Source organism: Centroberyx affinis, unplaced genomic scaffold (assembly GCF_046629955.1).
Source record: "Centroberyx affinis isolate AG114_WGS23_722 - 3 ecotype Tasmania unplaced genomic scaffold, CSIRO-AGI_Caff_v1 ptg000667l_1, whole genome shotgun sequence".
Taxonomy (NCBI): domain Eukaryota; kingdom Metazoa; phylum Chordata; class Actinopteri; order Beryciformes; family Berycidae; genus Centroberyx; species Centroberyx affinis.
The window spans coordinates 1-23,504 of record NW_027279291.1 but is presented as its reverse complement, the minus strand read 5'-3'; the positions used below and the strand labels follow the sequence as shown (position 1 = coordinate 23,504).

Here is a 23,504-nt window from a genome sequence, read left to right as displayed (position 1 = left end):
ACACCAATATTTCTGATGCAATGCTTTTTATTCATCATGACAAACACCAAATATACATACAATCGCATTGTACCTCGTGTAAAACCTGCTATGTGACAACTATGACTATGGCGGCCTATTTAGGTCAACACAGGTCATCAGCTTCATTGTACTTAACATAATATTCATACCACACCTCCTAATATATACACTATAGGATTTATGTTTTCATGATGACTCTTCACCGCAGTGAAGGGGAACCACATCAGAACAAGAAAAAGCCCGAAAGAACCAGCTCACTCATAACAGCTAGGGGGGAAAAAAATTAGCACAAATAATTGGGAATAAAGACACAAACAAAACCCCCAAAATAAAGTGCATTTCATTTTCCAGGAAATCTTCATATAATATCATAGTAAGTGTTGATGACATCACCGATAAACCTTGTTGAGATCAAGATTTTCACTCTTATCTCTTTCACTTCATGGGGAAAAAAAAAAAATCAAAAAACACCAATTCCATTTTTCACCTCCATTTTAACATCAACATGGGGAGGAAGGAGGGGAAGATGGAGAGAGAGAAGACACGCGCAGCTTCCCGGTTGCCCGCTTGGTGTCGCCAGAGTTCTTCTTCTGGGGACAAATACGTGTTTTCTTCCCTCTGGGCAATACCCGGCTCGGCCTGTAGAGGGCGCCACCACACCAGGGTTTCACCCACTGTGGAGCGTTTCAGCATGGAGGGGGGAGGGGGGAGGGGGGTGAGTTGTATCAGGATGTTTACATTTGGAAATATTCTGCTTAATGTGAATTGTATGTGTTTTTATAGAGTTCAGTTCTCATGTTCTGCTCATATTTCTGCACATTTCTTCTTCTATGCTTTCTCCATTAGGGCTCCTAGACTCCTAGGCAAATCCAGTGTCTTCTTTAGAACCACTTCTTTTGGCTTATTTTTTTTTACGTGAACTTTTATTTGTGTTTTTTTTTGTTTTTTGTATAATTATTTTTCAAGTTATTATCTTAAAGTTACCTTAAACTATTCAAAGTTACTGGATTTTACCCTACAGTTGCGTTTATTAATTCATTTTTTTCTTGTCTTTTTTTTCTCCATTTAACTGTAAAGCACTTTGTAACTGTGTTTTGAAAAGCGCTCTATAAATAAAGTTTATTATATGATAAGATTGCAATTTATTGATCCCCGAGGGGAAATTCAGGTGTCACAGCAGCAACTGGCAGAACAATGCCAAGGCAGTAAGGTAATGAGGTCATACAAATAGTACAGGAAAGATAATAAGCAATATCAATAAATATAAAACTATTATTATTATGTGTATAATAGGAGAAGTGTGATGATCGATGCTGCTTCCAGCCTGTGAAGCTGCCGTCTCTCTCCTGTATTATTCTCAGTATGTTCCCGTTTTGAACTGTTTCTTGTATTTCATGTATTGTTTCCTGCAGGATCTGCTGCAGTGAGCCACTTTCCCCACAGGGATCCTTCAACTTTCATCTCATCTGCTCTCATCTCAAATTAAAGGCTCATTAATTTTCTGCACTGACCTCAGAAGCCACAGCGAGGGGAAATAACTTATTTCCCCTCGCTTTTACATTTTACACTTATTTCAAATAAGTGTAAAATGTAAAATCATAAAGGCTCTACTATGAATTCCCCCATGAAAAAAACAGCTATAGTAATCCTATAATATCATTTTAGAAGGATATTGTACAAATATCACAGCAAAACTATAAATCCCTATAGGAAAATTATAGTTATACCCATACCAAAGTATGCTAATGTCATTATAAACTCAATATTAAGTATGGCTGACACACTGTAAATCCCTATGGGAAAGTTATAGGGATATTATAGGGATTTTTCGTAATGGATACTATTTCAGGGATGTTATGTTATGTAAGGCTGGGGGTGGAGGGGGGTGGGGTGGAGGGGGTGATGACAGTGGCACAGCATACGACAGCATAGTAATTTCTAGAATGCATTAGAAAAACAACAGTAAAAATAGAGAGAAGTAGAGTAGAGGAGCGCTCGGTCTATCGCTTCATGAGGTTGTTGGCTTTCTGGTTGGCAGCGTCGATCCGGGAGACGTTGAGGATGGCCTGCAGAGAGAGAGAGAGAGAGAGAGAGACAAGAAACAACAGAATGTGTTAAAGAGAGACACTGCAGCTCTCTCTCTCTCTCTCTCTCTCTCTCTCTCTCTCTCTCTCTCTCTGAGTATTTTCTTCACTACTGGAGGACAGCAGTATGTCGGATCTGTTTGTGAAAAAATCTTTGATCTAATCTTTGATACATCGCTCAGCACTGACATCATTTCCCATGTATAGAGCAAGTTTTGTTGTGTGTGTGTGTGTGTGTGTGTGTGCGGATGTATGTGATGTGTGTGTGGTGGTCCTGTGTAGCTGGATGGGCAGAGGCCGGGGTTAGACATTCATGGCAGGTGAAAACGTCGTAAGTTTGGTTTTCATGTGTTTGAATTTCAGGACTTCTCACTCCGCACTGGCCTGAGATCATTTTACTGCTTTACTGATGACAGCCTCTCAAAGCCCATCGCGCTGTTTCAAACATACATGTCAGTCAATCTGATTCCTGAAAACCCCGGCATCACTGCAGCTTGTTTACACTGGAATGGAGTGAAGCAGGCAGGGAGGCAGCAGGGAACTCACTTATGGTTGGCGGAGGTCCAAAATAAAATCACTAAATTAAACTCCAACGCTTCTATCTTTGTAAAACTGTTGTAACTGCTGGATAAAAGCAACAAATACTCGAGGTTGAGCTGCATCGTGGTTACTGTGAGAAGTTATGGTGAGATGTATGGTTTTACATGGTTTCATATGGCAGTATATGGTTTCATATGGCAGTATATGGTGATATATGGTGGTATATGGTTTCATATGGTGATATATGGTTATATATGGTTTCATATGGTGATATATGGTTTCATATGGTGATATATGGTTTCATATGGTGATATATGGTGAAATATGGTTTCATATGGTGATATATGGTTTCATATGGTGATATATGGTTTCATATGGTGGTATATGGTGATATATGGTTTTATATGGTGATATATGGTTTCATATGGTGATATATGGTGATATATGGTTTCATATGGTGATATGTGGTTTCATATGGTGATGTATGGTGATATGTGGTTTCATATGGTGATATATGGTTTCATATGGTGATATGTGGTTTCATATGGTGATGTATGGTGATATGTGGTTTCATATGGTGATATATGGTTTCATGGTGATATGTGGTTTCATATGGTGATGTATGGTGATATGTGGTTTCATACGGTGATATATGGTGATATATGGTTTCATATGGTGATATATGGTTTCATATGGTGATATGTGGTTTCATATGGTGATATATGGTTTCATATGGTGATATATGGTTTCATGGTGATATGTGGTTTCATATGGTGATATATGGTGATATGTGGTTTCATATGGTGATATATGGTGATATGTGGTTTCATATGGTGATATATGGTTTCATATGGTGATATGTGGTTTCATATGGTTTCATATGGTGATATATGGTGATATATGGTTTCATATGGTGATATATGGTGATATATGGTGATATATGGCAGGATACAGCTGTATGGTGCTATGGTAATGTTTGACGTGGTGATATTTGGTAGTACGTGGTATTTGGTGCTACTTGGTGATTTATGGTAATAGCTGGTGATATGATGATATTTGGTGATACATGATGACACACGGTGATGTTTGGTGACGCACGGTGATGTTTGGTGACGCACGGTGATGTTTGGTGACACGGTGATGTTTGGTGACACGGTGATGTTTGGTGACGCATGGTGATGTTTGGTGACACACGGTGATGTTTGGTGACACACGGTGATGTTTGGTGACACGGTGATGTTTGGTGACACGGTGATGTTTGGTGACACGGTGATGTTTGGTGACACACGGTGATGTTTGGTGACACACGGTGATGTTTGGTGACACACGGTGATGTTTGGTGACACACGGTGATGTTTGGTGACACACGGTGATGTTTGGTGACACGGTGATGTTTGGTGACGCACAGTGATGTTTAGTGACACACGGTGATGTTTGGTGACGCACGGTGATGTTTGGTGACGCACGGTGATGTTTAGTGACACACGGTGATGTTTGGTGACGCACGGTGATGTTTGGTGACACGGTGATGTTTGGTGACACACGGTGATGTTTGGTGACACGGTGATGTTTGGTGACGCACGGTGATGTTTAGTGACACAGTGATGTTTGGTGACACGGTGATGTTTGGTGACACACGGTGATGTTTGGTGACGCACGGTGATGTTTGGTGACATGCAGCAGCAGTACCTTTTCCTCGATGCGGTTGATCTGGACGTTCTGCGTGTCGATCTCGTTGCCCATATCCAGAGCCATGCTCTTCAGATTCCCTATGATACTGCCAACATGGGTCAGGTTCTCCTCCATCTCATCCTCACGGGCGTTGTTAGTCACTCTGGGGGGGGGGGGGGGGGGGGAGTAGTAGAGTGTAGAGAGGAGAGAGGGAGGAGGAGGAGAGGGGAGAGAGTGATTAGGAAAGAGGAGGGAAGAAGAGGAAAGGGAGGGGAATGAAGATTAGGGAGGAGGTTGGAGAGGAAAGAAGGAGGGATGAGGAGAAGAAAAGGATGGATGTGAAAGAAAAAGATAGCGAGGGAAGGGTAGAAGAGGAGAGAAGGACAGGAAGAAGGGAGGAAGGAAAGAAGGGAGGATCATTAGTGAAGAGAGAGGTGGGAGAGAACGAGGGAGGAGGTAGGTAGAGGGACGGATGGAGACAGGAAAGGAGATAGATAGGGAGGGATGGAGGGAGGAAGGAAGGAAAGAGGGAGGGAGGGAAGGAGGAAGGAAAGGAAGGGAAAGGGAGGGAGAAAGAGGAGATGAGAAGGAGAATGAGGGAGGGGTGAGGAAGAGAGGGATGGACGATGACAGGAAAATAAATATAGATGGGGAAGGATAGAGGGAGAGGGAGAGAGAAAAAGAGAAAAGATAGGGGAAGGGAGGAAGAGGAGAGAGGGAGGAAGGGATGGAGAGAAGGATGGAAGGAGGGAAGAAGAGGGAGAGTAAAGTGGTAGAGAGAGAGAGAGAGAGAGAGAGAGTGGAAAATCAACATAAATCACAGCCTACTTATACTGTAAAGCTGTCAGTTACATCTGAAACTGCAGCTGTGTGTGTGTGTGTGTGTGTGTGTGTGTGTGTGTGTGTGTGTGTGTGTGCATGTGTGTGTGTGTGTATGTGTGAGTGAGAGAGATAATATCCGGTGTTTGGCCAGCTGCTTGTGTGACTGGTGATACATGTCAGTCTGTTGTAAAGGAGAGCAAACACACACACACACACACACACACACACACACACACACAGCTGTCTCTCTCAGACAACACCCCACCTAACACACAGTTCATTAAACTCTCTCTATCTCTCTCTCTGTGTGTCTCTCTCTCTCTCTCTCTCTCTACCTCCGTATGTATCCTCCGCTCATGATCATCTGCTCCCTCTCGTCGACGACGCGAGACGAGGGCGGCTGATTGGACACCACGCCGTCCTGACTGGAGGCTCCGCCCCAAACCGCCTTGTACGCCCCGCTCTCCTCAAAGGCCTTCAGCCTGGAGAGAGAGAGAGAGAGAGAGAGAGAGAGAGAGAGTGAGAGAGAGAGAGAGAGACCTTATGGATGTCTTTTATTTGTTTACCCATTTCAATTTGTGTGTTCAGCCTGTAAAATGATATTCAATTACACAAAAACCACGCTGTACCCATCCAGGTCCTACTGTGGCTTTAGTACAGTTTGGTTATCCATAGGCAGAGAGGCTTTACTGATTTATCACCAACCTGCTCTCAGCCAGCTGAGTCTCCATCATGGAGGAACACTGTAGAACTGTGTGTTAGTTAATAAAGTGTAAATGTGTATGAAGCAGCTGTCAGCAGAGAGCAGCTGAGTCAGCTTGTTGTGGTGTGGCTGTAGATCCATTCAGTAACGTTCTCAGTAAAAGTGAATAGTGTGATAAGGTGGATTTGTTTCCAAATGTAGGTTACTGTGACACAGTAAACTGTCTTGTCTTTAGCCCTAGTCTCTACTCCAAAACATGAAGAGTTGGAGCTTGAGAAGAGTCAGCTCAGTTAACCTGAACAAACTGTTAGCTAGCTAACTAGCCAGCAAACACACCGATGTTAATGTGTGTGTTTGGCTAGCAGCTAGCGTTAACTGATGTTAACGCTAGCTGCTACTAGATACGTTAGCTAGTGTGCTAATCAGATGTGTTAACAACAAGACAGTGATGGTTCCCCCTGAGCAATTTTACATTGATTAGCCTTTTAAAAGATGGTCTAACGGTTAAAGTCTAAATGGTTATAGACGTCTATAGGCTAAAATTAGGCTACATAGGGTTTAAAAGTGAAAGTTTAGTAACGCCTACATGTTAGACTACATCTTCTTATAGGCAAACATAAAGCATTATATTGTACATATGGACTTCACTTCTATTTTTGATACAGCTTGGTAAACTGGACTATACATAGCCAAAAACATCATAGGATAGGCCTATATGAGAGCTGAAGCACAGACATGACATTGAACTAACATCCAGTGCTCAGGGGGTTAGCTGACCAGATACTTAGCTAGCTAACAACAATCTAAACACTAAATCAATCAGATGGATCAGTGATGAAATGATCAGTTCAGTCAGAAACAGACAGAAATTAACCGTCTGTTCAATTCTGTTGAGACGGACAGAAACACAATCAGCTGTTCACAGAGCTGAGGACCTCCAAGATGGCCGCTGGAGGGAGGTGACATCACCTGACAGCCTTCTACACTCAGTAGTGAAAGTGAGCCATTCCCAAGTATATTTGGATAATTCACCAGCACACGTTTACTGTAGGTCTACCTGTACCTAATTGTCCAATGCATGATGGAAAACATACTGTAGGATACTTTGCCTGTTCGGGTACAGCATTGGTCTTATGCAGCAAACAAAAGTGTACATGTTGTTGTAAGCTGCTATCTACACCAGTGGTTCTCAACGTGGGGTCCAGGGACCACCAGGGGTCCTTGAGGGGGTTCCAGGGGGTCCCCAGCAAATTGATGAATTGTTAAACTTCACCGTTATTTAATTTACAATAAGTTACAGAATTAATATTTTGATCAAAGTTTCACTGTTATCTCTCTCTTTTGGACAAAATCATATCTAACAATAAAAATATTCTCTGATTTGGGTCCGAAATGGAGGTCCGTGGCCCTAATGTGGACTAAATTAGGGGTCCTTGATATGAAAAAGGTTGAGAATCACTGATCTACACAACTGTGAATCCTTCAGCAGCGAAGCGAGCAGCAACAAATGGAAGCTGAGGAAGCTAGAACAGGACAGACTGTGAAGACTTGGCTCATGACAACTAGTCTTTTGGCTAACTGTGACACATTTACAGAAACGTTTCTTCATGTGCATTGTCCCAGTCTGATAAAATAAACTAAAATACAATAAATATACAGAAACAGTTTTGCATCTGATTCACTGTGTGAGGTTTGAACGCAAAGTAAACTATTCTGTTATTTGGAGATTATATACTCACCACAGAGGATACAGTGCTGCACCAGGTTACACACACACACACACACACCCACAGTCACTCCTCTTTAACATATACACACACTCTCACTGTCTCTCACACTCACATACACTCAATCATCCACATTCACACTCTCTCTCTCTCTCTCTCTCTCTCTCACACACACACACACACTTACACACACACTAGCTCACTAATTCAACCACACATTTGCTCTCTCTCTCTCTCTCTTTCTCTCTCTCGCAGACTCAAACACACACACACACACACACACACTCACTCACTCACACACAATCATTTACAGTACATACGCCTTCATACTCAGTGTCTCTGTCCGTCTCTGTTTGTCTCTGTCTCGCGCTCTCTCTCACACATACACACACACTCTCTCTCTCTCTCACTCTCTCTCTCACACACACACACACACACACACCTCCACCTACTTATCACAGGAGCAGAGGCCGCAGCACTTGCCCAGGTCAGTCAGGTTTTTCTCGGCCTCCTTCATGTCAGAGTTTATCTGATCCAAGCCCTCCTCTATACGCTCCAACTGCTCTATGGGAGGGGAGGAGGGGGGAGGGGGAAAGTGAAGGGAGGAAGAAGAAAGAAGGGGAAAGGCAGAAGGAGAATGAGGAGGGGGACGGGAAAAAGGGAGGGAGGAGCAGGGATGAGGAGAGGGAGGGAGAGGAAGAGGAGGAGGAAGAAGGGGTGGAGGAGAGGAGGAGGTGAAGCAGGAAAGGAGGAGGGTAGGAAGGAAGGAAGGAAGGAAGGAAGGAAGAGAATAAGGAGAGAGGAAGAGGCGAAGTGGGACAGAAGGAATGGGGTAGGAAGGAAGGAAGGAAGGAAGGAAAGAAGGAAGGAAGGAAGGAAGGAAAGTGAGAAAGGAGAGAGGAGGGAGATGGAGGGAGGAGGAGACAAAGGAGGTATGAAGGGAGAGAGGGGAGAAGGGAGGGAGGGAGGAGTGGGAGGGACAACCAGCAGGGAGGGAAGCAAACAAAAAAGATTGGAGGAGAGAGGAGGATGGGAAGGATGGAGGGGGAGGAAGCGGGGGAGAGCGGAGGAGGAGGAGGAGGAGGAGGAGGAGGAGGAGGAGGAGGAGGAGGAAGGCAAAACAAAACACAAAACAAAACAAAAATCACCAACTATTTCCCCGAAGCTGCACAACAGAAAACCCCGCCACCACCGAAACTCTCCGACTGAAAACTGAAACAAACCAAATCCATTAGAAAACCACAAAACAGCGTCACAGGCTCTCTGCTGACAGGGGGCAGGGGGGTTTCAGCCCAGCTCTGCCCGACTGATGTGGTTATTTGTCTAACATCGGCATGCAAACGCAATTCGACCCAAAAACAGGGGGGGAATTTTGTTCTAAAATGAAAGTTCCACTATTTTAAAAAGGTGACATAACATCTTACAAAATGACTGACAGCAAAGGATAACAGGTAACTTAAATCCTTGTTTGACAAAAGGACCTATAATGAGGGCAGATTTGGAGACAGTTTTATAAACCGGACCCTCTATATTTTAAAACCATTAAATCTGAATGCAAGGTGCTTGTATTTTTTATTTATTTATTTATTTTTTTACCCCAAATTAATATACAGTATAGCATTTTGGAATAGAGCTTTTAAATTATTGAGTGCTACCATGTGCTATCTGGCTGATCCCTTTGGCAATATCCCTAAATTACACAGTGAGTTTGTGCTTATTAACTATTCAAGAGCTCATTTCCACAGAGCTATAGGCAATAGGCCTATCTGTTTTGGAAAAAAAGTCTTCACCTGAAGCCCATTATTCAGTATTTCTAAAATACAGAAGATCCAGTCTATAAAAGTGTTACCATGCTGTCAAACAAGGGCTTAGCTAGTATCATCATTTCTGTTAATTTCATGGTATCAATCATTTTGTATGAGTAGGTGTCAGTTTGTTCAAATGGTGGACATCTCATTTTGGAACCAAACTCTTCAATTAACTCGTTAACTCCGGCTCATGTAATGGAACTGGGCACCAGAGTGTGTTTCTTAGGGAGCCAGTTGGGTGACGTGCGGACGCTGCCGGCCGGACCTACTTCCTGATGGGCCAGGCACACAGACCGCAGCACTGGGCCATGTCTGTCAGGTTCTTCTCTGCCTCTCTCATGTCCCTGTTGATGGAGTCCATGCCTTCCTCAATACGCTCCAGCTGCTCTGTTAGGAACAGGTTCATGGTTTCATGCTCTAGTAAAGCAACACAGGCTAGAAGCAGAGAGCAGCTGAGTCAGCTTGTTGTGGTGTGGCTGTAGATCCATTCAGTAACGTTCTCAGTAAAAGTGAATAGTGTGATAAGGTGGATTTGTTTCCAAATGTAGGTTACTGTGACACAGTAAACTGTCTTGTCTTTAGCCCTAGTCTCTACTCCAAAACATGAAGAGTTGTAGCTTGAGAAGAGTCAGCTCAGTTAACCTGAACAAACTGTTAGCTAGCTAACTAGCCAGCAAATTATGTTAATGTGAACATACAGTAGCATGTTGGTAACACTAGCAGTGGCTAGTAGCACTAGCCACTGCTAATTCTTGTGCTAATTCTTGTTCATTTAAATTAGGGTGAGTGTTTACGTGTAGAAACCCGGCTTGAATGTGGAAATTGGAAACAGGGGTTGGTGAGAGCAGGAGTGTTATTGGGGTTATTGAACAGACTCTTCCATCATAGATACAGTGTTGCCAACTTGTTTCCAAGTTGTTTTTTCTATTGGCTGCTCAAAAAGTCACTAGAAGTCGCCGGATGACGTCATTTGCTAATTTGCATATCGATAGCCTATATAACCTACAGTCTCCGCTCGCAGCGGAGGGAGGGGGGCTGCGCTGTGATCGTCAGACTCTCTGGATGACAACCAAGAAGAGCAAACCGGCATCAGCCGTACCAATTTATTGGCAAATGCTTTGGGATTGAACAATTCAACATTGTTCCCCATGGTCAGAAAAAGTCGCCAGATTTGTTGCTATTCGCTTTTCAGAAATAAAGTCGCCAGGGGTTCTGAAAAGTCGCTAAATCTAGTGACAAAGTCGCCAAGTTGGCAACACTGCATAAATACTTTCAACCTAAACTTTCGAATTTGACCCACAACGCTGCTTCAGAAGAGAGAAATTAAAGAGAACTGATTACCTCCTTGTTCATCCAACATCACCAGAGCTCTGATCCCAGCATCTTTACTCTGGAGGAGAACACACACACACACACACACACACACATTAGAAGACTGGTTAACATTAGCATAGCTTTACTCTGAATCACAGTGCATGACCATGGCTTTACATTCTCTTCTTAGTCTATTCCAGGTGTGTAATAAACAGGTAAACTGTACTTTAAACAAGCATAGGCAGCTTTATTCAGCCTCAGATAGCTTTATAAATCTAAACTCTAACCTATTCTATTTAGACTAGAGAGTATAGATAGATAGATAGATAGATAGATAGATAGATAGATAGATAGATAGATAGATAGATAGATACCAAACTTGCAATCATGAGTAATCATACTACCTCATCTCTGGCACTGCCTTAACATACTCTCATTGTTTTTACATATATCTGTTACTTTTGTAATGTTTTGTATTGTACTGTATTGTATTGTGTTGTATTGTATTGTATTGTGTCGTACTGTAGTGCTTTCTGAAGCATTGTATTGATAATATTAGGCCACTCATCTGTAATAACCTGCCCAGGGACTACAGATGAAAATTAGCTCATTAGCTAACTCTGGCACATTTACATTGATGTGGAAAATGAAATGTTCATTAATGTGCACTGTCCCTGGTAAATAAATAAATAAAGATATGCTAAGATTGCACTTTATTGATCCTCTGGAGGAAATTTAGGAATAAACTATTGAATCTGGATTAGAGAAGGTTGTGGAAGGATCTGACCCCAGGTCAGCAGGAGAATGTCTGGGCGTTTCCTGCTGGGGAAACAGCAGCAGTGGAAACACTGGAGGCTGATGCACAGATTAGGATGCTAACATGATGATGATGATGACTGACTCTGTCTTCTGGCTCTCTCTCTCTCTGTCTTTCTTTCACTCTCTATCTCACTCTGTATGTGTGTGTGTGTGTGTGTGTGTGTGTGTGTCCATACCTCCTCGACCAGCTGCATCATCCTCCGTGTGCTCTCCAGGGACTGAAGGACAGAGGAAACAGACACTTCACTACATTAACAGTAATATTTATTATAACAATGAATAAATAAATCATATTAATATCAAATGAGTTACATGAACTAATCTCCTTGTGTACTCTAATCAGTGTGAATCATGTAGCTCTATCAGTTTTTCCACCGTGGCTCTAATGTCAAATTCCATGACTTTTCCCTGACTTTCCATAATTAAGTCGCAGTGCTTCCATGACCTAAATCTGCTCTCCCTTCCTGGTTTGTTCTGTTGTTTTTCAGCCTGATTTCCACTCCAGTTGGGCTGAAAACCATCTGATGTGACGAATGTGTGAAACAAGCTGTAAAATACATTCTGCTGTATTCCAGTAAAGTGTCCCATTTATTAGAATTTATTGAATTCCCCCCCCCTCTATCTTCCAGTCCATTGATCACGCTCTCCCTGTCATGCTGTCATGTTTAAGTTCAACATCACTTTCATTCTTATGTCTAAATGACTTAACTTCTCACGCTTCATTTGATCTTTGATCTCATCTGCTCAACTAATTTCTACTTCTGTGTTAAAGCTTCTATATGTCAACCTATCGTTGTCAAATGAGTTGTGAGACCTTCAGTGGTGGAAAGTAACATTTACTCAAGTACTGTACTTTCAGTTTTTCTTGATTACTAAGACACATTTCTTGAAATTATGCTCCATTTCCCAAAACTCTAAACACAAATGCATAACTGCACACTCATCTTCACAAACTTCAAACTTCCATGTCAAAACCAAACTCTCCACTCAAAACCATGTGATCTTACATCTAAACCAAACTTTGCCTTCAGACATCACACAAAAGCCATCAGATACACACACACTACAAAGTAGCCATTACACACTTGTGAGATCAATTCAAAACACTACTGTAAAAACCTGTTACTGCAATGAATAATGGCACTTATGGTTTTCCCCCAGAACAACCTCTTTACATGATGAACACAATATAAAGACACAACACATGTATACATTTTCAACATTTTTAATTCCGCTATGTACTGTAGTAAAATAAACTGAAATTGAGTGAAAAAGTAAATGTACTGCAAAAATATGCAACTGATAAAGAACGTAGAATACAGTAAAATAATTTCCATGTATTTACCAATATAAACCAATTTTTTAAAAAAACAGTTTGTAGATAAAGAAATAAATCACATTTATTCTGCCTCAGCATCCCAATTTGAGAATCTCATCAGAAACTATTTGTCTCCTTGCCCTTCCTCTTCCTCTTCCTCTTCCACCTCCTCTCCTGTGTCCTCTTCCTCTACCTTCAGGTCTTTGTGGATCCATTGTTCCAAAACAAGTGAACTGACCCATGGCCCTTTTATCTATCTATCTATCTATCTATCTATCTATCTATCTATCTATCTATCTATCTTTCTATCTATCTATCTATCTATCTATCTATCTATCTATCTATCTATCTATCTATCTATCTATCTATGTATTTAGTATCCTGAGGTTCTGATTGGTGTGTGAACAATTTTGACTCTTAGTGTTTGCACCTGGGGAATTGTGTGTTAATTGGGTTTGAGCTGTGATGACTTGAGTTAATGATATTGAATGCCAGTGCTTTCTAAATGAGCACATGGTGCAGCCAGTGATATATGAAGGGATTTGTGTGTAGAGTTTTTCACAAAAAGTTCAACAAATGTGAATCATGTGTGAAAACAGGGGAATAGTGTTTATAGTTTTGGGAAATGGGTTTGTCTTTTGGTAGATGGCGTCATGGTTTGGGATGTTTAGTTAACAGGCCCAGTTATAGTGTGTAAGTGATCGAGAAAAACTGTAAGTACAATTTTGAGGTACTTGTACTTTACTTGAGTATTTCCATTTTATGCTACTTTGTACTTATACTCCACTACATTTTAGAGCGAAACATTGTACTTTTTACTCCATTACATTTATTTCACAGCTATAGTTACTAGTTACTTTTCAGATCAATATTTTATATTTAAAACATTTGATCATCTTTATAAAATAACTATAAAATAGCATTGTTATAGATTAGATACCCAAAAGTATAGCTAAATTGTTAAGATTAGCTTCACGTTGACAACTTTAAAATGCTGCTTACATGTACATGTATGTCAATTAATCAGTATTAATATTCCAATAATTTATGAAAAATATAACTCTCTAAATGGGGACAGTTTGCATAATGAGTACGTTTACTTTGATACTCTAAGTACATTTTGCTGCCAATACTTATGTACTTTTACTTAAGTAAGATTTTGAATGCAGGACTTTTACTTGTAATGGAGTATCTTTACATTGTTGTATTGCTACTTTTACTGAAGTAAAACATCTCAGTACTTCTTCCACCACTGGAGACCTTGGTATAATTCCTGTAAACAAATGAGACTGTGGAGGAGACGACTGGTCGCCTCTATCTCATGTCAGTGGTATTAACCACAGTTTGTCTTCTCTTTCACTTCCCTGAAGAGGATCAACATGTTGGAAGTGATTTCTCCATCTTCTCCTTTCCCTCCTTCCACCATCTGCTGCCAGAAACTCTTTCAGCTTTAGCTCCGTTTGCTCTGGAAGAACAGAACCTCTTCCTGTTTTGTGCCGTAAAGCGATCCAGCAGATTTCCCTCCAGATCCACCAGGTGGAGAAACAATGGAGGATGCAGAGTAGAGGCTGATAGAGGCTGACAGGCTGAACACTGAAGGTCTCATCTGTTTACAGTAATTATACTAATGTCTCTAAATTAATGTGCTGATGATTTACTGATGTTAAAATGCTACATGTAGCAGCTTTAAAACTAAATATGAAGCATTTTGGGATGAAACTGATCAAATACTGAACTGTAGTTTCACCCTGACACAACACACAGCAGAGATGACTGAGTTTAGACTGAACTCCTGGCTCACACACACACACACACACACACACACACACACACACAGCAAGGGACAGGAAGACTGAGAGAGAGAATTTGTGTGTGTGTGTGTGTGTGTGTGTGTGTGTTAATGTGTGTGTGTGTAAAGTGTGTGTAAAGATCATGTCAGTCCCTGGGGTCTTCCCCACCAAGGTGATGATGAGGTGACAAATGGCTTTGACCTGCAGTAACCTTTTCACCGCTGGGAGTGTGTGTGTGTGTGTGTGTTGTGTGTGTGTGTGTGTGCGCACGTGTGTGTGTGTATGGGTGTTAACACCACTCCACAGTGAGTGTATGAGCTCATCCATGCCTGACCTGTCTCTGCAGGTGGTTGCCCTGGAGACCAGCCGTCTCTATGGCAACCAGGTAAGCCAGGTATCCTTAAAGGGATATTCCCCTCAGGCAGGACACTGTCCCTTTTAACACACACACACACACACACACACACACCACTAACCCTGTACCACGGTGTTGCTGTACATGTCATGTGGTTTCTGTCGCCCAATCCTCTCGTGACCCTGCTTGTCATCTTGATTTTTTTTTCATCTTTTGTTTGGAGTGAGACATTTTCAGAATCCCCTTGAGGCATTTTGAAACCTGCACAGTTCATACTGCCACTTCCCCTCCTGAAGGAACCGTGTTGTAAGTGTGATGTGCATTACACACTCCAGTAGCCCCACTACGTCCTGTGATTGACAACTTACCTGACACTATCTCCTAATTCCTAATGTAACATTTCCTAATGTGATAGACCCCACCCACAGAGGTGGAAAGTAACTAAGTACATTTACTCGAATACTGTACTTAAGTACCATTTTGAGGTACTTGGACTTTACTTGAGTACCATTACTTGAGTTTAGGGCTGCAACTAACGATTATTTTCATTCTCGATTAATCTGTCGATTATTTTCTCGATTAATCGATTAGTTGTTTGGTCTATAAAATGTCAGAAAATGGTGAAAAATGTGGATCAGTGTTTCCCAAAGCCCAAGATGACGTCCTCAAATGTCTTGTTTTGTCCACAACCCAAAGATATTCAGTTTACTGTCATAGAGGAGGAAAGAAACCAGAAAATATTCACATTTAAGAAGCGAATTTTGACTTATTTTTCTTAAAAAATTACTCAAACCGATAAATCGATTATCAAAATAGTTGGCGATTAATTTAAAAGTTGACAACTAATCGATTAATCGTTGCAGCTCTACTTGAGTATTACCATTTTATGCGACTTTATACTTCTACTCCACTACATTTCAAAGGGAAATATTGTACTTTTTACTCCACTACCTTTACTTGATAACTTAAGTTACTAGATACTTTGCATATTCAGATTATTAATACAAATATATAATCAACTAATAAATTGTGATGTATTATTATAGATTACTGTAAGCTACCCAGCAGTATATAAAGTAGTGGAAATCAGCCCCACCTTTACCAGCTGCAACATTAAAGTGATGCTTACACATTAATGCATCAATAATTATAATTCAATAATATAATATATACTGTATTATTCTGAAATGGGCCATTCTGCATAATGAGTACTTTTACTTTTGTTGCTTTAAGTACATTTTGATGCTAATACTTTTGTACTTTGACTTAAGTAACATTTTGAATGCAGGACTTTTACTTGTAGCAGAGTATTTTTATACTGTGGTATTTCTACTTTTACTTAAGTAAAAGATCTGAGTACTTCTTCCACCACTGTCCACCCATCTGGGACTCAAAAGCAGGTTAAATCAAACACTAGGAATAATCTGCAGGTCTACAGGAGAGTTATGAAGATCCAGCTGGACAGCGGTATTCCAGATGTTCAGGTTTGGGAGACCAGGAGACATTTTATAATGCGCCCTGCGGCACAAAAACAGCAAAAGTAAACAATAACGCAGTCTGTCAATCACTTACCTCATCTGTGACCTGATTGGCTCTCCTCTGTAGCTCCTCCTGTTCTGTCCTGACGGGCGGGTCTGACGCCATCTTGGCTGAGGGCAAGGCCAGCCCTCTGTGAGTGTGTGTGTGTGCGTGTGTGTGCGTGCGTGTGTGTGCGTGTGTGTGTGTGTGTGTGTGTGTGTGTGTGTGTGTGTGTGTGTGTGTGTGTGCGTGTGTGCGTGCGTGTGCGTGTGTGCGTGTGTGTGTGTGTGTTCAGTCCCTGGTGACCAGATTAGGCTTCAGCATCAGGTGGTTTTGGCACCTGCAGAACAGAGTGACACCATTATTATTAATGACTGACAGTATAATGGCAGTCAGAGAGTTTTGCTGTAGATACACACAAGCCCTCTGGGTATTGGTGTTACACTACTAAAACTACTACTATATATCTCTACTACTGCTACTTCTACTTCTACTATTTGTTCTACTTCTACTGCTACTACCCTTCCTGATATGATTTCTACTACTATTTCTACTAGTAGGCTACGTCTATCTTCTAAGTACTATGACTACTACTTACTACTACTTCTAACTAGGGCTGAACAATTAATCAAACTTTTATCGAAATCGCAACATGGCCTACTGCAATTTTCAAATCGCAGGAGGTGCAATATTTGTTAAAGGTGAAATGTGTCAAAATACCATTTTAAATTAAATATTGTGGTGCTGCAGAGATGTCCTGGCCTACACATCATGTTCTACAGACTTAAGAAAACATCTTTGTTTGGTACAGATCCCCGCAAAAATCACACCATAATCATTTTAATACGTTTTTCAATAAAAATGAGACTAATAATGTAAAAATTATCATTCCCTCTAATATCAGTCAAAATAATCGCAATTAGATATTTTTTCAAAATCGCTCAGCCCTACTTCTAACCATCATCTCTACTGCTGCACCTGCAGTACAGCCTCTATTTTCAATCCATTTAGTTGCTTACGTACAGTTGCTTAAATAATTTTTTTTACATTTTGATAACATTAATACTTTTATAGGTATATTTTGGTAGGAATAAGACTTAATTGAAGTATGTTCCCTTCACCCCAAAATTTTTGCTACGAGGTTCTCTGTATGACTTTTGAGGTTAGAACGATAACTATAAAGATAACTATAACTATACAAATATTTAAATCATTCACAGTAAATCAGATGTCTGTTTTCCCTTGATAACAATAACTATAAAAACATCCAGAATGGTAACTGTAACTATATTTTTGGTTCAAACTGATGATGATAAAACCTTTTCAGCCAATCAAATTAAAGTGGGCGGGGCATTCGGCAGCTCACTGTAGTGAAGCTTCATCTGCTGAGGAAATGATCACAGATATCGCTGCAGTTTATAGTTATCTTTATAGTTATTTTTTATAGTTATCGCTCTAGATGTGAATGGACCTTTAGCATTACAAAGTTACCAGGTCTTATCATTTTACAGTGTTGACCGCAGAAGACAGACGCATATGGTCGCTGTCATGTGAAAATTTTGATGATTTCCATGATCACATGGACAAGTCTCGTGTCAGTTTCCACATATCTCCAACACACAGATGGAGAGACAATGACAGCCGTGCAGACAGAGTAAACGCAGGCCGGTTGCCAGGCGCCGGTTCTCCTGACAACCAGCCAGGTGACACCAGGCATGTCAGTTAGTTCGTTAGCGTCAAAGATAACAACCGAGCTGAATCTGTTCCTCATCTTCACTGCAACAAACATCCGTCTTCACTGGTCTTTCAGTATTGAGTCTTATTTCATCTAAAGGGGAATGCCACCCGTTATTTCTGTGCAGGACAGTTCAGTCAGTCTCTGTGAACCGGCACTCTTCTTTCCTGAAGCGAGAAATCAGAGAGAAATCCCTTGAATTTGTGACGTCACTGTGATGTAAAATCAGTGGCAGCAACACAACCTCAGATCAGTCGTCTAAAGTCTAAAACCTATAGTCTATATTCTTAAGACTGTAAAGAATATAGATTGGGAGCAGCTACACCTACCCAAAATGAGAATACCTCAAAAGATAATTAATTTATTGATTTTAGCAGGAGTAAATACAAATAATACTGTTTTAGAATCAAACCAAAATGACAATAATAATGAGATAAAATATAGAAACCATTTAGATGAAGAATAGTAGAGGTAGCTAATTGTTCCTAAGCTCCCTATCAGCCCGACCCAACCTGAGGTTGGCAGTTCTTCAGCGGAGTCTCCCTGGTAGAGAATACCTCCAGTGGTATTAAAGAGACTCTTTGCCCCGATGGGACGCTCAGCTCAGTGGATCAGCTGGGAGGAACGTTGTCCTGACATCCAAAGTCTCTTCAGGTTGAGGATGCACAAAGTCTCAGTGACATTGATTCTTAAAGACTTTTCTTTGCTGTTACATAAGCAATACTTACTTACTTAAACAAAGCTATTCATCAAGTAATGGTAATTTGAGACAACAGATGATTTTTGTCTTTTATTTGTCTCTGCCAACAAAAACAGTTTCCTCAGGATTCAACTACAAAGTGTGTACTAGGTGCGAATGAAGTTAGAGTTTTGTGTGGACGTGTATTGGGAATATCTGGTAGCCTAAGCATTTGTTTGTTGCACAAAACTGTACTGTCTGCTAGAAGTGCTAACCAGCTGGTTAGCGGCAATTTATCAAACTGGCCATGATTGCTGGTAATAAATGTATTGCTTTGTTATGGAAAAGTGCAGACCCTCCCCCTGTCTCCATGTGGCTTAAAGAAATTTCCTCGTACATGGCATCAGAAAAAATTATGTTCAATCTCAAAAGAAAACCACATCTCTTTGATAAATGCTGGTCTGGTTTTAGGAACAACATAGGAAATATTCCACAGCCTGTTGTGGGTTGACGACGACATATGTCTGACACATGCACCGTGCATCTGAGTAGACATAATGTGTGTAAACTTTGTGGTTATTTCACCAAATGTACCCTTTTTTTATTTTAATTTTTATTAATTTATTTATTTATTTATTTCCTTTCTGACACCATTGTTTTATTATGGCCCTTGTCTGGAAGTGGGGGGGAGATGGTCTTGTGGGATTATTACTTGGATCTTATTTGTTTTTTATATCCTTGATACTTCAGTTGTGTGTTTTCTCCTGTAAACTGCTCTGTGTCTGAGAAAAAGCCAATAAATAAATTGTTAAAAAAAAACAAAAAAAAAACAGCTGGTTAGCTAGGAGCTACTCAGCTAACGTCAGATGACGTTGTCGTCATCCGCTTTTTATTTCTCCTCACAAGAAGCTCCAGGCAGCTTTCTCCACACAGAAAATCTCTATGTGTGAACGCAGCCTGATCAAGGTTACATTCGGACACCTGTGAAGTGGAGTGATACATACAGCACAGCGTCCCAGTGCTGTTATACTGTATATCACCACTCATGGAATGCCTCTTGTCCAATCAAATTACTCGACCGGAACTAACTGTTGTATAAAGTCTGTTTTTTTGGGGGGTTTGAATCCAGACCCGGACCTTTTGTCGTATGTCATCCCTCTCTCTCTCTCTCTCACAATCTTTCCTGTCTCTCTCTACTTTAATCTATGTAATAAAGGTGAAAATGCCCAAAAAATTATCTTAAAAACTTCTGTGGATCAATCTCTTTCTCCGGTACTTTCCTAGGACAGACATTCTGATACTTCGGTTCTTCCAGTACTTTCCAATTTCTCTATCAAAAAAGCAGAAGTGGTTTCACCCAAAGGACACGAATGATCTTCAACTTTCCTACTTTTAAATCCACATTATTTAAATCATAACAGTTTAGATAATACGATGAATTTCAGTGGCTCCACCATCACTCAACAAGCACTTACTGTTTCTTATGTTCCATTCATTATGATGAGTGATCACTCCACTAATACCAGGAAATGACACAAATTTTGATTTTCACTGGAAACAAGTGGAGTTATCTCATTCTCACCTTTTCTCCTGGAACTGAATTCTCTACTTAAATCACTCAGTTTATTAAACAACAAAAAAGAGTAATAAGCTATTGAAACATTATTTTCCCTGAAACCTCTGACTAAATATGTTTCTATTTGTGTATACAGTATGTGTTTTTATTTTTATGCAACTGTCTTTTAAATGTTCCCTCTATGTTCCTCATATACATTTGTGTCCCTAAATTTGATCTATATGTGCTGCTATTGTTTACCTGAATGTTTGTATATTATTCCTTGTTAATAAACAAAAAAACAAAAAAAACAAAACAAGTGGAGTTATCTCATTTCTCATTTTCAGTTTGTTAAGATGAATATTTTTGCCAGTTTTCCTCTTTCTCTCTTTCTGTTTCTCTCTCTCTCTGTGTGTCTGTCTTTGTCGGTCTCACTCTCCCCTCCCCCTCTCTCTTTCTTTTCTCTCTCTGTTCTCTCTCTCTCTCTCTGTTCCGTTTGTCCCTCTCTCCTCTCTCATTGTTATTTCATCTTTTCATCTGCACCATACTTAACAGCCATGCACCGTCCCTCTCTCTCTCTCTCTTTCTCCATCGCATTGTCTTAGTTTCTCTCTCTCTCTCTGTTTGCCTTTGCCTCTTATTGTTATTTTATCCTCTCGTCTTTACGATGCCTATTTGACAACCATGTTCTCTCTCTTTCTTTCTCTCTCTCTCTCTCTCTCTGTTTTTCTCTTTCTCTCTCTATCATTTTGCCCACATTTGAACCAAACCTATTCAACTATCTTGCATGGATGAACATTATAGAGGTTTGTCTGATGATGTCACCCCTCCTCTGGCGGCCATCTTGGAGGTCCACAGCTCTATGAACAGCTGACTGTGTTTCTTCTCAACAGAATTGAACAGATAACAGACGGTTAATTTCTGTCTGTTTCTGACTGAACTGATTATTTCATCACTGATCCATCTGATTGATTTAGTGTTTAGATAATGTCAGCTTGTTAGCTAGCTAACCATAGCATCTGGTCAGCTAACCATCACTGTCTTGTTGTTTACACATCTGATTAGCACACTAGCTAACGTATCTAGTAGCGGCTAGCGTTAGCATGTTCACATTAACATCAGTGTGTTTGCTGGCTAGTTAGCTAGTTTGTAACAGTTTGTTCAGGTTAACTGAGCTGACTCTTCTCAAGCTCCAACTCTTCATGTTTTGGAGTAGAGACTAGGGCTAAAGACAAGACAGTTTACTGTGTCACAGTAACCTACATTTGGAAACAAATCCACCTTATCACACTATTCACTTTTACTGAGAACGTTACTGAATGGATCTACAGCCACACCACAACAAGCTGACTCAGCTGCTCTCTGCTGACAGCTGCTTCACACACATTTACACTTTATTCACTAACACACAGTTCTACAGTGTTCCTCCATCATGGAGACTCAGCTGGTTGGTTAGAGGTTTGAGATGCAACTGCAAAGCCTCTATAGTAACTAACTGGAATTTATTATAAAAGATGAATCTGTCTTCTCTCCTCTCTGCTCTCTTATAATTACATGGTTGGATAGTTCACTGGGAATCTCTGGAACAACGAGACCAACCATAACCACACATCAGGTTGTATAACACTCTCTCTCTCCCCTCTCTCTCTCTCTCTCTCTCTCTCTCTCCCTCTCTCTCTTTTCTTTGTAACCAGGCTCCAGCATCATAATTACCCGCTAATCACCACCTGCTGGAATAAAGAAGAGGAAGGAGGAGCAGCAGAGAAAGAGAGAGAAAGGAAGAAAGACTTTTGATGTTCTTTAATGAAACATCTCACAACAAAACAGGGAATGTAACTAAAATCACCTTAAAACCTCACCAACCCCCCGGCCCACACACACACATCCCACACACACACACACACACACACACACAGCAGCCCTCACAGGTACAATCAACATTTAAATCAGACCTTCTTCTCCCCCCGTACATCCTGCACCCTACAGCCGCCAAACATTCAGAAATGAGACGCCATCTTTCCTGAGAGGAAACTACACCTCCTCCTCACTGGAAAGGCGCGGTCACATGAGCACGGGCCGACGTGGAAATTCGCTTCGCTTCCCATTGACATCAATTGAAAACCTCAAGAAAGGACGAATAAAAACAATCGCTTCCGGTTTCGGAATATATATAGATAGTTTTTCCTGTGCAGTTAACATTAGTTTGCTAACCACATAGAATCAGAGTCAATTGATTGCCAGTTAGCTGCTTAACCAGCTGAAAAACACTGAATTAGGATTGATGCAGGTTGTTAACAAAGTGTAATTTATTGTAGAAACCATGGTAGCTATCTTATAGAGATCTCCTCTACTACAAGTCTGAAATGCCACCAGACACAAAGTCACATCTTTTTTGCATTGCAATGAGCGAAGAGAAATCATTTGATTGTCCCTTAATGTGTGCAGAGATTCCCTGTCAGCACGGAAAGGAAGGAAGGAAGAAAGAAAGAAAGAAAGAAAAAAGAAAGAAAGATTACAAAGAAAATGTGGAAGAAAAGAAGGAAGAAAGAAACAATAAGAAGAAAGACAAAAAGGTAGAAACAAGAATCAAATGGTGGAGGAGAAGAAGCATGAAGCACAAGCATTTGTGTGTGTGGGCACGTGTGCCTGTGCCCACACACACACACACACACACACACACACACACACACACACACACACACACACACACAGTGGTGGAAAGTAACTACCGTAAGTACATTTACTCAAGTATGTAGTTAAGTACAATTTTGAGGTACTTTACTTGAGTATTTCCATTTTATGCTACTTTGTACTTATACTCCACTACATTTTAGAGAGAAATATTGTACTTTTTACTCCATTACATTTATTTCACAGATATAGTTACTAGTTACTTTTCCGATCAATATTTTATATTTAAAACATTTGATCATCTTTATAAAATAACTATAAAATAGCATTGTTATAGATTAGACTACCCAAAAGTATAGCTAAATTGTTAAGATTAGCTTCACGTTGACAACTTTACAATGCTGCTTACATGTA

General features: G+C 40.6%; 1 protein-coding gene across 2 annotated transcripts; it reads right to left on the bottom strand.

The window, feature by feature from the left end:
• Positions 1-25: 25 nt before the first annotated feature.
• On the bottom strand, positions 26-16,684 carry LOC139643879 (synaptosomal-associated protein 25-like). 2 transcript variants are annotated; one of them, XM_071519164.1, is made up of 7 exons: positions 16,545-16,684; positions 11,686-11,727; positions 10,718-10,766; positions 9,646-9,763; positions 5,474-5,620; positions 4,335-4,479; positions 26-2,087 (listed from the first exon to the last, which is right to left on the bottom strand). In XM_071519164.1, the coding sequence occupies exons 1-7, from the start codon at positions 16,614-16,616 to the stop codon at positions 2,022-2,024; spliced, it is 639 nt and encodes a 212-aa protein (XP_071375265.1). In that variant the 5' UTR covers positions 16,617-16,684; the 3' UTR covers positions 26-2,021. The 2 variants fall into 2 exon arrangements, with proteins under 2 accessions (XP_071375265.1, XP_071375263.1); XM_071519162.1 differs by lacking the exon at positions 9,646-9,763 and adding an exon at positions 8,021-8,132.
• Positions 16,685-23,504: the final 6,820 nt, after the last annotated feature.